This window comes from Rana temporaria, chromosome 9 (assembly GCF_905171775.1).
Source record: "Rana temporaria chromosome 9, aRanTem1.1, whole genome shotgun sequence".
Taxonomy (NCBI): Eukaryota; Metazoa; Chordata; class Amphibia; order Anura; family Ranidae; genus Rana; species Rana temporaria.
This window is the reverse complement of record NC_053497.1, coordinates 59,195,231-59,218,188: the sequence shown is the minus strand read 5'-3', so window position 1 is coordinate 59,218,188 and position 22,958 is coordinate 59,195,231. Positions and strand designations below refer to the sequence as shown.

The 22,958-nt window shown below is 42.4% G+C and overlaps 1 protein-coding gene across 3 annotated transcripts in view; it reads left to right on the top strand.

Moving 5' to 3' along the window:
- Positions 1-22,039, top strand: part of LOC120913582 (trimethyllysine dioxygenase, mitochondrial-like) — a 70,628-nt gene extending 48,589 nt beyond the window's left edge. For all 3 annotated transcript variants that reach the window (XM_040323618.1, XM_040323619.1, XM_040323617.1), the window contains 2 exons: positions 7,419-7,557; positions 21,519-22,039. In XM_040323618.1, coding sequence (XP_040179552.1) covers positions 7,419-7,557; positions 21,519-21,650 — 271 coding nt within the window. In that variant the 3' untranslated portion in view covers positions 21,651-22,039. The remainder of the gene's footprint in view (positions 1-7,418; positions 7,558-21,518) is intronic.
- The last annotated feature ends 919 nt before the right edge of the window (positions 22,040-22,958 follow it).

Below are 22,958 nucleotides of genomic sequence, written 5' to 3'. Positions count from 1 at the left end.
TTGCATTTTTGAAAAAAAAAAAAAAAAAACTATTGGGTATATTCAGGTAGGGGCGCGCAAAACTAGGTCGGCGTAGCCTTGCGTGTTTACAGTACGCCGCCTTAAGTAAGAGAGGCAAGTACATGATTCACAAAGTACTTGCCTTCTTACTTAGGCGTAGTGTAAATGCGGCGGGCGTAAGGGCGCCTAATTCAAATGGGTTGGGGGGGGGGCGTGTTTAATGGCAATGAGGCTTGACCTCATGTTTTTGACGTTTTTTTGTCACTGCGCATGCGCCGGGCGACTACATTTCCCAGTGTGCAGTGCGGTTACGTACGCCGCACGGGCCTATTGATTTCGACGTGGACGAAAACTACGTAAATCCCGATTTGCGGACGACTTACGCAAACGACGTTAAAATTTCGAATCTCGCGGTGGGAACGGCGGCCATACTTTAACATTGTTATTCCACCTAATAGGTGGAATAACTTTAGGCCTCCTAAGGCCTTACGGAAACGGTGTAAAACGACTGCGGCGGCCGGGCGTACGTTCGTGAATCGGCGTACAAACTAATTTACATAATCTACGCCGACCGCAATGGAAGCGCCACCTAGCGCCCATCCGAAAAATTGCAATCTAAGATACGACGACGCAAGCCGTTGTATCTTAGATATGTTTAAGCGTATCTCTGTTTGAGCATACGCTTAAACATACGTCGGCGTAGATTCTGAGTTAGGCCGGCTTATCTACTGATAAGTCGGCCTAACTCTTACTGAATCTACCCAATAAACAACATATCAGTTAGTGCTTAACAAACATCTGTATGATTGGCAGGCAAAATGAATAATTCATGACTTAGATATGCGTATTCGGGACAGAGCATGATACCCTGTGTGTTAGACGTCTCCTCAATCTTCGGAACCAACTATTTCGTGATCAGGCACACAATCCTCCATTTTCCCGTTTTTGCAAAGTACCTAGAAACTGACACATAAAAATTGAATCTGTAACTTCTTCACCTGACTATCAAGCCATAGTAGGTTCCGCTAGCCATGTACACCAGATTTTATCATATTTCGTTTACGAGACGCTTCCATTTAGCCAGAAAAATCCAATGTAATGCAAGGCTTTCTCCCTGGTGTGGAGAAAGCCTCTTGAGGGAGGAGGGGCGAGCAGGCAAGTCAGGACACTCTCTACTTTGCAGATAGAGAAAGGAGCTGTGTGTTAGTGGGCATAAATAAGAGGGAGGAGATGATGGACAGCCGCACTCCAATAAAGTATAAAAAATGGTGCCTTTTATTCCAGTAAAACGAAAACTACAACAGCAAAAAAAACTGCAAACAGTGGGGTAACAGAGCTGACGTGTTTCACATCGATAACTCATAGCTCAAATAGCTATACACTAACATAGCTGTGTGTTAGTGGGCGCCCTGACACTCCTGCTCGCCCCCTCAAGAGGCTTTCTCCACACCAGGGAGAAAGCCTTGCATTGCGGTGGTGAGTTACAGACAGAAGAACAGGAAGTGAGCATTTCTCAGAAGAAATAAGGACATTTAAAAGCAAAATGGAAGGATGAGGTAAGTGAAGGAGTACTACACTAAGGTAAAGGAAGCTATTTAGGGGAAAAAATGTTTTCCTTTACAACCCCTTTAAGGCATCTGGGTGAATCCCGACTGTACAGTCGGGATCTTTCCAGAGCCTGGACCGGCTGAGTGATTTCAACAGACAACAGGCACTCCTGTGATCCATAGGAGCAGGGCTGGACTGGGTCAAAAATTCGGCCCTGGACTTCATCCAGACCAGCCCACTTTAATTCAATAAAATGCTGCCCCCACCCCCCGAAAAATCACGCCCACCAAAAGGTCCCTACATCCATTATTGTATATCATTAGAGGGTGAGAGAGAGGGGAATGAGAGAGAGAGAGAGGGAGGGTTGAGGGAAAGGGGGTGAGTGTAAGAAAAAGAGAGTGAGTGTAAAAGAGAGGGGGTGAGTGTAGGACCCCTTTTTACACTGAGGCGTTTTTTAGGCGCTTTTGGGCGCCTGTAAAGCGACTGAAAAACGCTTCCGCTGCAGTCCCAGTGTGAAAGCCTGAGTGCTTTCACACTGGGGCGCTGCCAGGGCGTTAAAAAAAGTCCTCCAAGCAGCATCTCTGTTTTAAAAAACGGCCCACTGAGCCATCGGCCCACCGGGAAACTCCCTGTAGTCCCTATGGCCAGTCCATCCCTGCATAGGAGATGTAGGGCCAAAATAGCTTTGGCCTTCTTTTTGAAGTTTTCTGTTCAGCTATACCAACACAACCCCCCTTGTTAAAGTGATTATAAAGGTAAAACTTTTTTTTTTTTTAAAACAAACATGTTATACTCACTTGCTCTGTGCAATGGATTTGCACAAATCTTTGACCTCTCTCTTTTCAAGTCCACCACTGGCACCCTTGGCTTCTCCCCCCTGCTAAATGCCCCCATAGCAAGCTGCGTGCTAAGGGGGCACTCATGCAGGCTTGCTTCCAAGCTGTGTTCTGTCTATACATTGACACAGATTGAGGCTTGGCCTCACCCCCTGCTCCCTCCTCACTAGCTTTGACAGCAGGGACCAATGGCTCCTGTGTGTCTGAAAAAGTGAGAGGAGAAAGAGAGAGGGCAGCGATGCTGCTCATCACATAGCTGGATCGAGATTGGGCTCAGGTAAGTATAAGTGGGGTTGAGGGGAGCTGCACACAGAAGGTTTGCATTATGGTAAAAATAAAAAAAATTCTGCCTTTAGAACCACTTTAACAGAATTCAAAGGGCCAGATTCACGTATTTTCGCGTAACTTAGCGGCGGCGTAACGTATCACATTTACGTTACACCGCCGCAAGTTTTACGGGCAAGTGCTTGATTCACAAAGCACTTGCCTGTAAAGTTGCGGCGGTGTAGTGTAAATCCGCCCGGCGCAAGCCCGCCTAATTCAAATGGGGCGGGGACCATTTAAATTACGCTCGTTCCCGCGCCGAACGTACTGCGCATGCTCCGTCCCTAAAATTTCCCGACGTGCATTGTGCTAAATGATGTCGCAAGGACGTCATTAGTTTCGACGTTAACGTATATGGCGTCCAGCGCCATTCACGGACGACATACGCAAACGACGTTAAATTTCGATGCGGGAACGACGCCCATACTTAACATTGGCTAGACCACCTAGAGGGCAGCTTTATCTTTACGCCGCGTATCTCTACGGAAACGGCGTACATTTACTGCGACGGGCAAAGCGTACGTTCGTGAATCGGCGTAACTAGTCATTTGCATATTCTACGCCGACCGCAATGGAATCGCCACCTAGCGGCCGGCCTAGAATTGCAGCCTAAGATCCGACGGTGTAAGTCACTTACACCTGTCGGATCTTAGGGCTATCTATGCGTAACCTGATTCTATGAATCAGGCGCATAGATACGACCTTCGTATCTCAGAGATACGACGGCGTATCAGGAGATACGCCGTCGTATCTCTTTTATGAATCTGGCCCAAAGTCTTCACAGTAGTGACTCCTTTCTTAGCAGACTTTGTAGGGAAGTTTTAATCGGGCAAAGGGAGCTGCTGTCTATTTAGCTAACTTATTTTGTTTTGTAAAACAGAGATATAGTATGTACGTATGTATATGCATTATATATTTTTTTTAATTAAAGGATTAAAACAGTTTTTCTAGATTAAAAAAATAAAATAACATTGACCAAAATATTAGATGTATCAGTTTCCCTTCTGAAGAACATGAGAAACTATTTCCTCAGACTGCCAGCAGAGGGCCCCCTCTGACTTTTTTAGTTTACTGGCTATAGGGAACTCCCCTCCAGAAAAAGTCCCCATTGCAGGAGCAACAGAAATCAACTGATGTTAGTTAACTTAAATTGTGCCATGTGCAGTGAAGTTAGCAATACAGCCATCTAACTAGAATCTTTGAAAGGGAGAAAAATTGTAGGAAGCAGGCGGACACAACAAAATCATGAAAACACAAAAGAATGGTAATTAAAGTAGAATTCAATGTACAAAAATCATTTATACTCTCTTCTATTATTGCAGAGACCAAAAATATGTTTGTTTTATTTTATTCTACTTTAGGTGAGCAGGTGGCACTTTTGACATGTTATGTAGTTTATCCCAACCTCCAGTTGTAAAAATCCTGTTGATTATATTGCTCAGTAGCTTAAGCTGACCTATACTGTACAACACAAGTAAAGTCAGTATATAAAGCAGAATTGAGTCAGTTATGAATGTTGAGTCTAAACATCAATATTATCCTTACTCACATGTAATTATGTGAATAGGGATACTAAGGATTTCCTTTACCCCTGTAAGGGGTTGTACTGTGTGGTGATTCACTCTATTGTTTGTTAGAGCAATAAGATATTCCTAGAGTAAGGAACTGTATAGATGTCAGACTAGGAGCAGTTTAAATGTTTTTCACGAGTAGGGCCAAAAGTAAATGCTATTAAGGAGAAGGGGGAGGGTCTGGGAGCTGAAATGTATTCTGCTACGGTACAGTGATGGAAATATGAGCTCTGCAATCTGTTGCTGCTTCTTTAACAGTCCAGCCACATGGGAAGGAGCAAGACCTGTAATTGTTAAAGGATTAGTTAACTTTTTAGAAAAAAATAAATAAATGCACATTTTTTTGCAGGTAAAAAAAATTTGCATTTATTTAATTTAGGAGCCTGTAAAACAATTCACCAGCAATAAGCAGTTTGATGGTGCCATGAAGGTCTCCTGCATGTCTGTCAGTGTATCTGTGTGTCTGTACATCCTGTACAGGCAAACAGATACCATTTGACAGAAAGAGAGAATGAGCACTTGCTGTCGAATCAGGGAGGTACGGGAACCGGTCTGTTCCTAATAGGTTACACCCTGAGTATGGGTGTAACATGTTAGGTATAGTGAACTTATCCCTTAACCACTTACCCCCCGGAACATATTGCTGCCTAAAGACCAGAGTACTTTTTGCGATTCGGGACTGCGTCGCTTTAACAGACAATTGCGCGGTCGTGCGACGTGGCTCCCAAACAAAATTGGCGTCCTTTTTTTCCCACAAATAGAGCTTTCTTTTGGTGGTATTTGATCACCTCTGCGTTTTTTATTTTTTGCGCTATAAACAAAAATAGAGCGACAATTTTGAAAAAAATGAATATTTTTTACTTTTTGCTGTAATAAATATCCCCCAAAAATATATAAAAAAACATTTTTTTTCCTCAGTTTAGGCCGATACGTATTCTTCTACATATTTTTCGTAAAAAAAATCGCAATAAGCGTTTATTGATTGGTTTGCGCAAAAGTTATAGCGTTTACAAAATAGGGGATATTTTTATGGCATTTTTATTAATATTTTTTTTACTAGTAATGGCGGCGATCAGCGATTTTTTTTTTCGGTATTGCGACATTATGGCGGACACTTCGGACATTTTTGACACATTTTTGGGACCATTGGCATTTTTATAGCGATCAGTGCTATAAAAATGCATTAGATTACTATAAAAATGCCACTGGCAGTGAAGGGGTTAACACTAGGGGGCGGGGAAGGGGTTAAGTATGCCTGGGTGTGTTCTTACTGTGGGGGGGGGGTGGCCTCACTAGGGGAAACACTGATTTTCTGTTCATACATTGTATGAACAGAAAATCAGCATTTCCCCTGCTGACAGGAACGAGAGCTGTGTGTTTACACACACAGCTCCCGTTCCCCGCTCTGTACCGAGCGATCGCGTGTGCCCGGCGGCGATCGCGCCCGCCGGGCACACGCACGGGAGTCGGGGGCGAGCGGGGAGCGCGCGCGCCTCCGGCGGCGCGCACGCGCCCCCTAGTGGCGGCTATACGATAGGACGTATAGCTACGGGCTCTCGCCCAGGAGAGCCGACCTGCCGCCGTATAATGACGGTGCGCGGTCGGCTACTAGTTAAAGTGGTTGTAAAGCCACTAAAGTATATTCATACCATCCGCTCTGTTAAATAACTTCCATATTTATCGGCATCTAACACGCACAGGCATATAACACGCACCTTCATTTTAAGAGGGAGATTTCAGGAAAAACTTAAATTTTAAATAGAGAACTTTGAAGCAAAATAAAGGTCAGTGCCCATCAATACATCCTGATCAATGCCCATCTGCAGCCTCAAAATTGCCCATCAATGCAGCTTGATCAATGCCCATCTGCAGCTTCACAATTGCCCATCAATGCAGCTGGATCAATGCCCATCTGCAGCTTCACAATTGCCCATCAATGCAGCTGCAATAATGCCCATCTGCAGCTTCACAATTGCCCATCAATGCTGCTTGATCAATGCCCATCCGTAGCCTCACAATTGCCCATCAATGCAGCTTGATCAATGCCCATCTACAGCCTTCCCATTGTCATGAAAAAGCCTCATCAATGCCCATCTCAGGGAGGGGGGCGGGATGAGCGTTGTCAGATTACATACAGCGAGAATCTCCTGTTCGGTGGCCTCTTTAATACAAAGTCTCGTCTCCTGGACCGGCTTTTATGATAGACAGAACACTGGTCCAATGCCGGCCCAGGAGACGGGACTTCCTATTACAGAGGCCGCTGAGTAAACAGGAGATTCTCGCTGTATGTAATCTGCCGGCACTTGTCCCGCCCCCCTCCCCGCTCTCTCCGAGGCAGCCAAAATTGCAGTATCGGCATTTAACACGCACACACTATTTGCAACCAATTTGCAGGGTGAAAAAGTGAGTGTTATATGCCAATAAATACAGTATATGTGTCCCATAGTCTGTGCTATATAAAAAATGCTGATTTCTACCTTCTATCAGAGCGTCTCCCGGTGCTCGCATGGCTCCTCGCCTCTCTCCTCTCCCAGGTGGACAGCTATAGCAGGAGGGGCCGAGAACTCCCACTGACGTCAGCCGGAGAGGAGAGAGTCAATCGGTCACATGAGGGCTGGGAGATGCTCTGATATAAGGTTGAAATCAAAAAAAAAATTATATAGCACAGACAACGGGACACATATCATTATTTAACAGAGGGAACGGCATGAATATAATATAGTTATTTCAGCATGAGGGAGCAGAGTTGCATTATCATGAGCTGGCGGGGGGGGGGGGGGGTAGAGGAGGGCTGCAGATGACAGAGGCATGTAAACTGACCACTGTTGTCAGGGCTTTGCAGCCATAATAAACCATGGTCAGTTTACAGAGGGGAGGGCAGAACCAGGCAGGATCAGCCAGGTTTTCAGGTGATCCAATGTATCACCTGAAATGGATGGAGAGAAATATAAATCATTTGGCAGGTAAAACATTTCTCATAGTTGCATCATCACACTGACACTGCATTATGGAGGTGAGTATTTTTTTTTTTTTTTACTTATCCCCTACTACTTTAACTTTAGAAAATAAAAACTGCATAGTGCATGTTTAATGCATGTACAAGACCTGTTACTTTAACAAAAAAATAAAATGTTTCCAGATACAACAACTATGATCGTGCTGTCATCAACACAGTGCCCCATGATTTAGTGCACCAATGGTATTCTGCACACCGAATCCTAACCAATGAGCTGAGGAGGCCTGAAAATGAGCTGTGGGTGAAACTGAAACCCGGCAAGGTATGTTAAATGAGATCAAAGAAAAGTTTCCTGTATACAGCAAAACATTTTTACCACTGAACCATTTCCTATTACTAAGCAAGTTAGAAAATACGTATTTTCTGGTGTATTCTTGGAACATTCACTAGGTAACATTTACTATACTTACACATTCACTGGTTAAAAATACATTTGCCAGCACATATTTCCCAGTAGAGAAAGTGGTTTCGGTAACATTGGCACGGATGGATGTTCTATTATCTGTTCTTCTGTTGAAAATTGTTGTATTTTATAATATAAATCTAATGAAATGACTGCCTATGAAGAATGCTAAACTTCTTTGTCCCAACACAAGGATAAACCCACCAGCCAAAACATTTCTATTGGGTTCTAAATTACTTAGTAGCTCCAGTGCCGGAAAAGGTTTTAGCAAGAACAGGCTTATGTTCCCCCTATCTGCCCCCCTTGGAGGCGAACTGATTTTTTTTTTTTTTTTTTTCACTGCATGTGTTTTTCTGTCTAGGATACTACATGTATCTGTACATACTATAAAGAATTATGGGGGAGGCTTCAATTTGTTAAGACTAATGGAAGCCACAGCACTTTGGGATTATACTGCCTATCCACAGATACAAGACATGCATCAGGTGGTCTTAAAGTGAATCTGTAGACAGCCTGTGGATATTCAAGTATTTACATATTCCTAACAAACTCTAGTCCTCATTGACTTCTGTAGCTGCAGGCACTTTGAAGCAATTAATACACAAAGTTCACAGTAGGAGTTCCGTGGACATACAAGCAGTGGCGTATCTAGGGTATGGCAGCCATGGCAAGTGCCATGGGCGCCATATGAAGGGGGTGCTGTTGAGTGGCTGGGCTGCAAGGCACTTACCGGGGTCTGAGGGTCTCTTCTTCCCTCCTTCCGAGCATAGGCAGGATCTCCTTTTCAGCACCTTTGCTAATAGACAATGGCAGCGCTATCCCTGCTGCGTTCAGCCACAGCCCTTGCCTGTTCTCCCAGGCTCTCCCATTCCATCTCGTCGGGTTGGCAGCGCACAAAGAAGAAGGAACATCAGTTTCTCCCTCCCCTCTGCGAAAACTGAGGTCTTAAATGGTGAAGATTTCATCACTTCCGGTATTGGTTCTGCATTTACCTGGCCTTGGAGGGCAGAGGAGGGATCAGGGGTCTAATAAACCCCAGATTTCTCCATAAAGAGGATATGTCACTACCCAAGGTATCACAAGGGATGATAAATATCACTCGTTTTGTTAGCTGTTTTTTTTTTGTTAAGGTTATCTGAAAGATTGGTCTCAAATGTTTCGACAGGGGGCGCAGTTTCAGTGCTTGCCATAGGCACCATTTACACTAGATACGCCTCTGCATACAAGTCATTCTGTCAGCAACTCGGCTCACCCAGTTGCTCCCTTCCAACAATTTTTCATTGACCAAGTTTATCTTGCTCCCCCTTCAGTCAGTGCATTGACAGCCTTCTAATCTCTAATATAAACAAAGAATAGGTGCTCTGAAAAGAACAGGGGAAGGTGAGCTGCAGAGAAAACCCATATGGGCTCTTTTACTGTATGTGCTGAGAATTTTGAGGATCAGTTGCTCCACAGTGCCCACAGCTACACGGGTCAGTGAGGGCTTGGAAGCTCTGGTACAGGCATTGTATGTGGGATAAGGGTTAATGTCTATGATTAATGTCTATTATCAGGAAGTGAAGAATTGTCAGGAAGCTCTGGGCAGCTATGAAGTGAGCGTTTTTGAGACTTGTTTCTGAAAACAAATTAGTGCAGATAGCCGCTAGCTGCTGCTGTTGGCTCTTGTGTTAGTTTTTTTTTTTTTTTTTTTTTTTTTTTTTTGTCAAATTAGTTTATTGGGTTTAAAGTAAAGAGAAAACAGTAGATACAATTGACAATAAAAGATTACAGAAAAATAAAAATGGTATCATGTAATAAGAGAGTATTTGAAACATAGACAAATCCAATAAATATTTGTAGATCCTATGAGGAATATTAAAGGAATAATTAAAGCAGGTTATAGTCAAACCAATCATGTTAGTCTATTGCATTTGAACTCATATAAAATATTATAGAATATTGTGATATAAATGGAACCGGATATAATTATGATATGAACTATAGTTATGGAGCAATTGTAATTTTAGCAATGAATCGGTTCAAAAACTGGCCGAAATAGGGGGGAGAAGGATCTTATTCATGTTAAGTATTAAAACAATAGGAGCAAAATTAGATATCGTATTTACATATTCACATTTACCATTTTATATAATGAGATAGCTTGAGCTATATATTTGAAGAAGTGAGAGATAAAAGAAAGAAAAGGGACAGAATGTGGAGTATAAAAAGTGGAAAGTGATGAAAACAATAGGATAGGAAAGGCAGTACAGGATAGAGGAAAGGCTCCGGGATCGTTACATAATAGAGATAGTAATAATATAGAGGGACTGTATCCAGAATGTTACTGGCTTACAATATCCTACCAAGGTCTCAATAGAGAATCATCTGGGTTAGATGAGATAGTATAGGTCACCCATGGGTTCCATATTGTTTCATATATGTCTATAGAATCATTGGTTATGGCTTCTGATTTTGAGTGGAGCATGGCTTGATGTACTCTATTTCTGGTTTCAGAAACTAGAAGCGTAGCTGTTTTCCAAGCTTTGGAGATGGTTTGCTTTGCGGCTGTGGTGATTTGTAGGAACAGTTTAAATTGAGCATAGGAAATACAATCCGGTTTTAAATTTAGGAGTGCGGTAGTCGGATCAGGAGTAATGGATTTCTTGAAAACTGCTGAAATCATGAGGAATATTTCTTTCCAGTAATTTTTTGTAACAGGGCACTCCCAGAAAATATGTAAATGTGTTCCCGGATCACCACAGCCGCGAAAACAAAGCGGGGAATAACGGGGAGCAAATTTTGCTATTCTAACAGGAACCAAATACCAGTACATGAGAACTTTATAATTTGTTTCCATAGCAAGTATATTTTGGGAGGACGTTTTAGTATTTGACCATACTTTATTCCAGGTAGATATATCTATATTGAAACCAAGGTCGTTCATCCATTTTTCAGCATATGAAGGTAATTTTGCGGTAAGCTTAGTACTTAGTTGGCTATATAGTATTGAAATGAGTCCTCTTGAATGAGGATCTCGTTTACATATTCGTTCAAACTGCGTCATGTCACTCAATTTATTTATACCTTGTAAATATGGTGCAAAGAAATTTTTAATTTGTAAATAGCGAAAAATTTCTGATGCCGGAAGTTTATGACTTTCACGTATTTCTGGAAATGTTTTAAATGAGGCAGGTTTTAAAAAGTCACAACATTGTGTTAGACCCGCTGAAATCCATCTTGTGAAGGTTCTAGGAAATGTGAGGGCTGGGTAAAACTTTGAGTTTCTCATAAAAGATATGAGGGGTACATGTGGGGATTGTAAACCCTGGGTCATTTTAAATCTTTCCCAAATAGTGATTGTATGTTTTGTAATCTTATTGTCGATTATTTTGTGGTTAGAGGAGGTGGACCATATGAGATTTGGTATAGAGATTGGGTCGCTATCAATGGTTTCAATTACTACCCATAGTGGAATTTCGTGGCTTACATGGTATTTGGGAATGTTTGCTATTTGCGCAGCATGAAAATAAGTGGCAAAGTTTGGGAAACCTAAACCTCCTTTAAGTTTAGGGAGGTATAGGGTGTGTGGAGAGATTCGAGATTTTAAAGTGCTCCATATAAATGATTGTGTTTTTCGTTGTAGGTTTCTGAGGAAGTAGGCTGGAATAGGAATGGGTAAGACTCTAAAGAGATATAACATTTTGGGTAATATAGTCATTTTTATAACATTTATTTTACCTAACCAAGATAAGGGGAGAGTGGACCATTGCTTTAAATAATTTGAAATTTTCCGTAACAGTGGGGGGTAGTTGGCGGAGAAAATATCTTTTAGATCAGGGGTAAATACAATACCTAGATATGAGAGATGTGTCGCGGACCATGTAAAAGGGAGGGATATCTTCGCTTGTTGAAGTATATCTGGGGGCAAAGAAACGTTTAAAGCTATAGATTTTTGCATGTTTATTTTTAATCCAGATATATGGGCAAAATGGTCAAGTTTGTTTATAACGTTGGGAGCTGTAATATGGGGGGAGGACATGAAAATTAAAATATCATCAGCAAATAAGCAGAGTTTATGATGGTGGCCAGCCAGTTCTATACCTTTAATTGATGGATTTTTTCGAATAGCTTGAGCTAGGGGTTCGATGAGTAAGGCAAATAACAGTGGGGAGAGGGGGCACCCCTGGCGAGTGCCTCTGTTAATATTGAACATAGCTGATTTATACCCTGCATACTTGATGTATGCCTTTGGGTTATTATATAAAGTTGTGACCCAACTAAGGAAATGTGGGCCAAAGCCCCATCTTTGTAAAGTGAAATGTAGGTAGGGCCACGTTACCGTGTCAAAGGCTTTTTTGATGTCTAGTGACAGTAGACACATAGGGATTCTTCTTTTTTTGGCTGCTTGGATCAGCAACAAGGCCCTACGAACATTATCAGTTGCTTGGCGCATTGGGATAAAACCAACCTGGTCGTTACTTATTAAGGTACCTATTATGCTATTCAATCGGGTTGCAATCACTTTTGCTAATAATTTTATATCTAGATTTAAGAGCGATATAGGTCTAAAATTAGCACAGGAAGAGTCATCAGATTGTGGCTTAGGAATCATAGATATAATTGCTGTTAGAGTTTCAGATCTGAATGATTGGTTATTAATGATGGAGTTGAATGCTTCTAACATCATGGGAGTTAATATATGTGAGAATTTTTTATAGTAAAGGGCTGAAAACCCATCTGGTCCCGGACGCTTATTAGGTTTGAGGCATTTGATTGCTTGTTCAATTTCAATGGGAGTGATGGGGCTTTCAAGGCTTTCATAATGACTTTGGGATAGAGTAGGGAGTTTTATTTGAGAAAAAAAAGTTTCTGCTGAGGATTGGTCGAAAGAGCCTTCTTTTTTATACAAGGAGGTGAGATGTTTGTGGAAGGTATGAAGGATATTGACTGGATTACTTGTATATTTATCATGGGAGATTTTCAGTCGGATTGGTTTGGATGGGTTGTTTAGTTTTTTAAGTGCACGTGCAAGGAGAGTGCCAGGTTTATTGGCTTGGAAGTAGTATTTTTGTTTGGATTTACGAAGAGTTTTATCTACAGATTCGGATAAAAATAGGTCTAGATTTAAGCTAGCTTTCTCGAGTTGTGTTTTATTCTGCGGTGTAGGGCTGGATTGGAATTTATTATGACAATTGTTAAATTCAGTTTCAAGTTTTTGTTGCAGTTTTTTCTTTTCTTTCTTTTGATGTGATGCTTGACGTAAGCAATACCCTCTAAGGACAGGCTTATGCGCTTCCCATAGTGTTAGTGGGGATATATCTGAGGATTTATTATTTTTTAAGTATTCTTTTAGGGCATTTTCTAGGTCTTGAGAGAGTGAAGGGTGTGATAAGAGAGAGTTGTTTATTTGCCACGTTGAGTCTTGTGCTTTTGGAAGTAATGAGTTAAAGGTGGAAATTATAGCGCAATGATCGGTCCATGTATAGGGTTTGATATATGAGGTGAGCAATTCAGGGGACATACAAATAGAAATTAAAATGTGATCAATACGGGAAAAGGATTTGTGAGGGTGAGAATAGAAGGAGTATTGACGTTTGGATGGGTTAATTTCACGCCAAGAATCTATTAATGAATGTTGTTGAAGGAGTCTCTGAAACGATCTAGATTGAGAATTAGATGTAGGGGGTAATGGTGATTTATCTAAATAGGGATAAATTGTTTGATTGGAATCTCCACAAATCAGGAGTGTGCCTACTTTATGTGTATCAATAACTTGAAGAAGGTGGGATAAAAATGATGTTGGTCTTTTGTTGGGTGCGTAATATGAGACTACTGTTATTGGGATATCGCATAGGTTGCCTATAAGTATGAGGTAGCGACCTTCTGGATCCTTGATTTCGGATTCTAGGGAAAAGGGTGTAGTTCGGTGAAATGCTATTAACACTCCTCTGTGTTTGGACTTGGCTGAGGCTGTATAAACCTGGGGGTAGCTTGCACCAAAATATTTAGGGGTGGAGGATTCAGTGAAATGAGTCTCCTGGAGGCAGACTATGTGTGCTTTTGATGCTGAAAGTGACCTGAAAACTTTAGTACGTTTATGAGGTATGTTTAGACCTTGTGTATTTAGGGTAAGTACATTCAATGGAGCCATATAAGAGTTTTTAGAAAAATATAACAGTACATATCAAATGTAAATTGTGGTATTAGACAAAACCCGGAGTAAGGGAGGAAAATGGAGAAAGAATAAGAAAAATAGGATAGAAGAAAAAAAAAGGAGATGATAGACAGTAATCTAATTAGATTGAGATGGTTGAAATCCATAGCAAGAAATAAAAAGTAGGCTTTCTGAGCTCAAAAATGACAGGAGCTCAGAGGCACAAAGTCTGTCTGAGGAGGCCCCCTACACTGTAACTACAGTGAGGGAGAGTCCTAGGACAGAAAAATGAGAGGAGCAGTGACCTCTTCTCGGCTTCTCAACGGTTAAAATGTATTCAAGAATAAGGAAAAAAAAAACATATTAAACTAAGACAACCAAACTTGGCAAGGTAACCAGCTACAAACATGTATTTAACTAGTGACTAGTTATTCCACAATTAAGAACATAAGATAAACAATTAACCTTATACATTTTAAAACTAGAAATGGCATATTTCAATTCTATTATGAACATAGGATTGATACACCTCAGGGCTGCTGTAAGTGTGGAAAATAATTAAGTATTCACTCTGTAGGAAAGAAATAGGGTTAATAACAAGAATATTAGTATAAATACACAAAGCCTTGGAGATACAACTTCTGTCTCTGCATAGTGTATGAAGGGGAGGAAAGGAAAGGGGGAAGGAAGGGGGTGGGGGAGGGGGTAGAGGTAGTTATAGGAGAAGGGGGAGAGACAGGATGTTACAATGAAGAGAGACTTATGAGGGTATAACAAGGCGATTTGGTAGAATGATTTTAAGTGTACTGATACTTATCTTCTTATGGGTAGGAAAAATGTGAATGAATTAAGGCATGGCTAAATTAACCATGGAGTTTGGAGGAGACACAAAGAGAGTTACTCAGTCAAGTCAGTCCATTGTGTCCTGCTGGTCAGAAACTGGAGGATTGAAACGGCCTCTCTTTGGGGTAGCCTGTCTGTTTCCATCAGGTTCAGGGATTGATGAATGTGGAGGAGAGTCAGAAAGGGCCCGGCGTCGCGTATTTGCAGATGACTTATTATAAAGCTGAAGTTTTTGCAGCGTGTTCTTTAGTTCTGTAGTGGTTTTGCTGGAGTATTTGGCTCCTTGATACGTGAACCTAATTGAAAATGGAAACCCCCATTGATATGGGATGTGGTGGAGTTGGAGATTTAGGAGCAAAGGTTTCATCTCACGACGTTTAGCTACTGTTATGGGAGATAAATCAGCAAACATTTGGTAAGTATGTCCTTGGAAAGTAAGAGATTCTTTCAGTCTAGCTGCAGCCATAATTTGATCTTTGGTGCGGAAAAAGTGGAACTTAGCAATTATATCGCGAGGGGGGCCATCAGCTTTGCGTGGCCCTAAAGCTCTGTGGATTCTATCCATTTCCAATCTTTCTATAGGAATTGCTGGTGTTAGTTCTTGAAAGAGGGCTGTCATAGATGATTGGAGGTCAATGATTGACTCCGGTATACCTCTTATACGAAGATTTGAGCGGCGAGCTTGGTTCTCAAAATCCTCCAAACGGGCTTGCATTGCTGCATTTTCTTCTTTTAGCATTTCAAATTCATTGTCATGGGTTGCTATGCTTGTTTCAATATCATCCATCCTGTATTCAAGGTCAGAAGTGCGCTGACCTATGTCTCTGATTTCTTTAGTCAGAGTCTCAGTAATTTGTTCAGAGGACACTTTCAAAGCTTTTTGAAACATTTTCTCTATTTGTTTCAATATTTTGGGTTGTAATGTATCAGTTTGTTTTGACTGGCTTATGGCACTGTGTTCATCATCAGTATCAGAGGAATCCTGTGATAAGTGCTGTTGTTTCTTGTCAGAGCAGGGTTTGACTGCCTGAGGAGAATTTGACAGTGTTATTTTCATATTCCCTTTGAGTGGCTTTTCTTTGAGGGTTTTAGCTGCGGTTTTTCCACGGGTTACTCCAAAAACCATATTGTTTTGATCCCTGGGCTCTAGGGAGTGATATGGTGTATATTATTTTGTAGTTACCCTGCCATTCGAGCGTCTGTGAGAGCCGTTAAGAGCCGAGAAGGACAGAGCTTCAGCAGGACACATCCATCACTGGCCACTCCCCTCAGCTGACTGTGTCTTGTGTTAGTTTTGAACACTCGTTTGCTTTGGGACCTGTGTTAATGGGCCTTTATTCACCAGAACTTACTACTTTCCCCATACAAAGGCAGCACAAAGCAGGATGATGCAGCTTAAAAAAGAGATCAGAATGATGGTCAGATGCACCTGTTAATGAACTTTAAATGATCTCAGATGTGTCCTAACCACTTCAGCCCTGGAAGTATTTTCCCCCTTAATGACCAGGCCATTTGTTGTAATACGGCACTGCTTTACTTAAACTGACAATAGCGCAGTCGCACAACGCGGTACCCAAATAAAATTGATGTCCTTTTTTCCCCAGAAACGGAGCTTTCTTTTGGTGGTATTTTTTATCACTGCTGCGGTTTTTATTTTTTGCGCTATAATCAAAAAAAGAGCAACAATTTTGAAAAAAAAATGAGTTTGCGCAATGGTTAATGCGTCTACAAACTATGGGATAGATTTATGAACTTTTTTTTTTGTAATAGCAGCTATCAGCGATTTTTAGTGGAACTGCGACATTGCGGCAGACAAATTGGAGACTGACACGTTTTGGGGACCAGTGACACCAATGCAGTGATCAGTGCTATAAAAAAAATGCTGACTGTATAAATGACACTGGCAGGAAGGGGTTAACATCAGGGGAAATCAAGGGGTTAAAGGTGTTCCCTCAGTGTGCTTACTAACTGTGTCATTTTCTGTCTGACAGAATGACGATCTGCTTTGTTTTCATCAGCAGATCGCTGTTCTGTCATTCCGGCTATGTATGCAGCTCGGCTGTGTGTGTGCACCGTCTGCAGCATGTGAATACATGGGAATGATCCGGGAATGACCCTTCTCTGAGAATATCTATCGGTCACTGTTGCTGTGAACCATTTGCAGGAAGGAGTGATCGTCTTCCATTTGAGCCAGAGGTTGCAGAAGTGTAGTTTCCAATACATGTGTGTGTTCACCACAAGCCTTGAAGACTCAGGGGGCGTATGCTCTTTTGGGTCCACTTACTCTGGTAAGCCTTCTCATTGCTGGTGGCGGTTATTTCCCATATCTACTTTCCTCACCCGTCCTCCCACTGATGTCTTAGGTCGGGTTCACTCTGATACAACACCGACAGTCATACCACTTTCATCCTACTTTGCTCTGCAACATAAGTCATACATCGGTCCTACATTCATCCGACTTGAATGAACAGGATACTACTTTGATCCGACTTTGTGATCGTATGACTTGTTCTTTGACTAATCAAAAAAATCCCAGTGTGACATGAATTCCTTTTACTGTTGCTGTAATCGCCATGTCGGATGGTTAGGACAAGGATCCTACTTTGATCCGACTTCAATGATATCCAATGGGCTGAAGTTTGATCAAAGTCGGACCAAAGTAGTACAGGGAGCATTTTCAAAGTCAAACCGATTTGTGTCGGACCAGTTAAGACGGCTCTCATAGGAAAACAATAATTTTCCCACGTCATGCGACATGAGCTCCCAATGTCGGAGCGTTTGTCAGACAAGTGTGAACCCAGCCTTAAGGATGTTATCCAACTGTCAGGATTAACTTAACCTCTTGACCACTGGGCACTTAAACCCCCTTCCTCACCAGACCAATTTTCAGCTTTCGGTGCTCTCACAATTTGAATGACAATAACTCAGTCATACAACATTGTGCCCATCTGAAATTTTTGTCCTTTTTTTCCCACAAATAGAGCTTTCTTTTGGTGGTATTTGATCACCTCTGCGGTTTTTATTTTTTGCGCTATAAAAGAAAAAACACTGAAAATTCTGTAAAAATAAAAAATAAAATTCTCGTTTCTGTCATATTAGCAGGTATTGCGGAGTATGGGGGGTATTGCAGAGTATGGGGGGGTATTGCAGAGTATGGGGGGTATTGCAGAGTGTGGGGTGTATTGCAGACTGTGGGGGGTATTGCAGAGTGTGGGGGGTATTGCAGAGTGTGGGTGGTATAGCAGAGTGTGGGTGGTATAGCAGAGTGTGGGGGGTATAGCAGAGTGTGGGGGGTATAGCAGAGTGTGGGGGGTATAGCAGAGTGTGGGGGGTATTGCAGAGTATGGGTGTTATTTATTGCAGAGTATTGCACAGGGAGGGAGGGATGGATCTGTGACTGCATTTGTCACAGATCCATCCCACAGCAGCTGCTGCTGCTGCTGCCGCTCTCCCCCCTCTCCTCTTACACTGTACCGATCGGTACAGAGAAGAGAGGGAGGAACCGGCGTCATTACATGATGCCGGTTTGTTTACAAGTGATCGCTCCGTCATTTGACGGAGCGATCACGTGGTAAACCGCCGCTATCAGCGGCGATTTACCGCGATCTGTGATGCGCCGGGTCTTCTAGACCCGGCGCTCACAGATGCTTCTGGGAGCGCGCCACAGGGGGCGCGCGAGTGAAGCATTCTGGGAGGACGTCCCAGGGACGTCGTCCCGGAATAACTCCACCGCTCTGTAGACGTCTTTTGTCTATGGAGCGGTGGGGAAGTGGTTAAACACCTAGGCCCTGATTCACAAAGCACTTACGTCGACATATCTCGAGATACGCTGCGTAAGTGTAAATATGCGCCGTCGTATCTATGCGCCGTGCCCATAAACTGAGATATGCCTGAAAATAGGCTTCATCCGACCGACGTAACTTTCCTACGCCGGCGTATCGTGGGCGCATATTTAGGCTGGCCGCAAGTGGCGCTCCCATTGATTTCCTATTCAAATATGGAAATGAGGGAGATACGTCAATTCACGAACGTACTTGCGTCCGGCGCATAATGTACACGGTTTGCGTAAGTCGTACATCCGGCGTAAAGTTATTCCCCATATATGAGGCGCAACTCATGCTAAAGTATGAACCAGGGAACACAGCTGTCGTATTTTACGTAGTACGTGAATAGGGCTGGGCGTTGGTTACGTTCACGTCGTAGGCAGTGATCCGTCGTATCTTAGGGAGTAGTTCCGACGTGATTCTGAGCATGCGCACTGGGATACGTCCACGGGACGGCGCATGCGCCGTTCGTTTTAAGTACTTGTATGGCACTTGGCCCATCATTTTCATGGGGTCACGCCTCATTAGCATGGCTCACGCCCACTTCCACCTAAGACGGCTTACGCCGAGGGAACCCAGCGCAGTTTGGGAGGCAAGTGCTTTGTGAATTCGGTGCTTGTCTCTCTTCGCTACGTCGGCGTAGCGTATATTAGATACGCTACGCCGGCATAAATATGCGCCAAAGTATGTGAATCCGGGCCCTAATCTTCACCTGTGGACTTGTATTTTTTATATATACATTTTTATATATTTTCCTCTATATTTATCTTTTATTCATCAAGTTTGTGGACGTACTTCATTGTATATCCATATTCACACATGTGTCATATAATTAGTTTGACTATCACTTAAACGGTCTCTTATTAGCGCTGCACATTTAATTTGTTACTATTTGTTTGCAATTGTGTCTTGCTGTGCTTGCCGCTATTTAGTATCTAGAGCGACAGCGCGGTATTTTGCACTTTCACTTATCAAATGCAGGCAAAATGTACTTGGAAGCAGTTATTTGGCCCTTAGCCTTCTAGTCCCCACAAGCATAACTAAAGCCTCGTACACACGCTCGGTTTTCTCGGCAAGAACCAGCAAGAAAACTGCTGGTAGAGTTTTCTTGCCGAGTAAACCGAGCGTGTGTACGAGGCTTTCAGGTTTCTCGTCTGAAAATCTGGCCAGAATATCAACGAGAAAAATAGAGATCCTGCTCTCTTTTCTCGACGAGATTCTTGTTGGCCTGTCTCCAGACGAGAAACCCGAGAGTGTGTATACTTACCTGTTGCCGTGGAAACCCGCGCAATGACGCATTCGCAGTAGCTTCCACAGCATAGGTAGGGTGAAGCAAGATGGCGGCGACGGCATCGAATGTGACGAGCGCGTGCTCGTCGTACACGATGACGTCACCGCGTTCTTGCCTTTCAAGAGAACTACGGTTCTTTTGAAATCATTGTGTGTACACTCGGGCGGCAAAAGATTCTTGCCAAGAATCTCGTCAGGAAAAACAAAGTTTTTTTCCTGACGAGATTTTTGCCCGTGTGTACGAGGCCTAAGAGTCGTAAAGTGGAACTATACTCAACTTCTTCTCTCCAGTGCTGCAGTGTCCTGGAGCTTCATCTTTGGCCGAATTGGCTTCCGGGTGCAAATCTTCTGCCATTTTTTTGTTGGCCTGGCTGAGATGGCATCACTCATATGCATGCGTGGGAGTTCATTCACCTCATGGTTGTCAAAATTGAACACTGAGCTGTGCATGGTGTATAGGCCGGTAAGGACCTTTAATGCAGGTGAGACATAGTATGTCTCTTCTGCATTCAAATCCTTCCTGTTTGGGGGGGTTAAAGTTCCACTTTAAATCTGATAAAAGTATAAATACATTGCATGACAGGATACCACAAGACTGCCACAGTCACAGGGTGCTCTGTACAAAGCAGGAAGATGTTATAATACTTTGCATTATGTAGGCTTGTTGCAGGTGATTTCCCATAACTAAATGTTATTTTTAAAGTAAACGACTCATAATACTATTCAATTATTTATGGTTTGAGTTTTACCTACCACAGGATGTGAAACCAGATTTATAATCCAGATATCTGTGGAAGAAAGTACAGCCAAATGCTTAACCCCGACAACTTTAGCAGCATGTACAGGTACAGGCATCATCCAGATAGCCGCTGGATTGCTTTTGCAGGCAGCGGGAGGGGATGTCTCCTCCAGTTGCCCATCAGCGCCTCTCCGGATTATCCTGTTCAAACGGGAAGCCGGAGATCCGATACAGTGCCGGGTTATCACAGGGAAAGTAAAGTTTAAAGTGCCCCCATCCCCTCGTGCTCGCATGCAGAAGCGAACGTATACGTAGGTCGCCTCCCCGCATATGTAAACACTGTTTGCACCACACATGTGAGGTATCGCCACAAAAGTTATAGTGAGAGCAATAATTCTCGCATCCTCTGTAACTCTAAACTGGTAACCTGTAAAAGGTTTTAAAGCATCACCTATTGTTAATTTTAAGTACTGTCGTTTGGCGGGAATTCCACGAGTGTGTGCAATTTTAAAGCATGACATGTTGGGTATCTATTTACTTGACATAACACCATCTTTTATATTTTACAAAAATTGAGTTTCTGCATTTAAATTAATTAAAGTGTACTTTTTTCCAAAAGAATTGCGCATGCAAATACAGTGTGACATAACAAATTGCAACGACAACAAAACAAAAACGACAACAAAAAAACATATGTCATGTTTTAGGTTCTGAGTAATTTTCTAGCAAAAAATACACATTTTTACATGTAGGAGAGAAATGTCAGAATTGGCCTGGGTCATAAGTAGTTGTAACACCGATTATTTACTGTATGTGCTAATTGATTTACAGAATTAAGGTCCTCCAAGGGATATTTTAGTTTTAGGTGCATGGTGGTTGGGTAAATTGCACTTGTAGTTCAGGAGCACTATCATGGTACAGCCAGTATTCTTGGCCATGTCCAGTTTATGTCATGTTGTAACTAATTATTCTAATAAATATTCTTTTTCAGGTGCTTTTTGTTGATAACTGGAGGGTCTTACATGGACGGGAGTCTTTCACAGGCTACAGGCAACTTTGTGGCTGTTATCTCACTAGGGATGATGTGCTAAACATTGCTCGCTTACTAGGCCTGAAAGCATGAGAGCCCTAAAGTGCAAGCAGGAACTTCAAGACCAATGAAAAGACTAAGCCATATAACCAAACCACCATACTCAGTAGATCCATCTATTTTGCCTCCGACCAATGGACCACCAAGCTTCTGGAACATCACTTCTCTTTAGCAGAACAATCAATCAATTTTAGCAGAATGCTAACCATTCTTTGGTACTTCACCAACATGAGCATAATTTATTTGATTGACAAGATCAATATTTTAATTTGTGTTTTATGTTATTATTTTATAGTGTAGACTTGGCAGCATTTGTTAATTAGACTCGTGTTATTTAAAATTGAGTTGCTGAATAATAAAAATCCGAGGCAAGTAAAAGTTTAGATGGTACATACAGCAAAGCAGAATAAACAAGTAAATGGAAGTCCAGGAGCAAGAAGATGACTTTGTGGGGAAATATGCATATAGAGTCCCCAAAATATAGACTCTACAGCAGTGGTTCTCAACTCCTGTCCTCAGGACCCACTTAGGCTCCATGCGTTTTTTGGTGCATTTTGCAGAAAAGCAGGGAATTTTTTTAACATTGGTTCCTATGGAACATGTTCACATCAATGCTTTTTTGTGCCTCTGTGTTTTTGGAAAGGGTCAGGCAGATTTTTTCCTGCAAAAAGCAGCGTTTTGCATGTAATATAATTCAATGGACCCGCATCCAAAACGCAAGTACCGCGATTTAGCCGCGATTTACGTTTTTTCTTTTTAACCTGTTTATAGCTGGTTGTTAAAGAAAATGTAAAAAAAATTAAAATTGATGGCTAAAAAAAAAATTGCGGTAAAAACGCACGTCAAAAAACACAGCAAGCACCGCAAAAAGCACTGCAAACACGCTCAAAAGCAACATGCATAGGTGTGAATCGAGCCTAAGGGCTCTTTCACACGGAGCGGATCCGTATTGATCCGTTCCGTTAGCCCGTTTGGCTCAGCGGGGAATTCCTCCTTTAATCCCCGCTGAGCTGTCGGTGGACAGGTCGGTCCCCGCACACAGTGCAGAGACCGCCCTGTCTCTCCTCCGCTCTCCCCTATGGGGAATCGGATGAATACGGACCGTGTGTCCGTATTCATCCGATCCGTTCCGCCGGACGGAAGAAAAATAGGGTTTTCTTCCGTGCGCAAAAGCGGATCTTTGCGGACGCGGATGGTTGCTGACGTTAGCGGATGCAGCATCCGCTAACGTCTGCAATCCCATAGGGATACATTACAAGTCCGTAAACGGACTTGTAATAAACGGACCGTTTGTCCGTACGTCTGAAAGGGCCCTAACAGGCCAGGTTTGCAAGATAACTG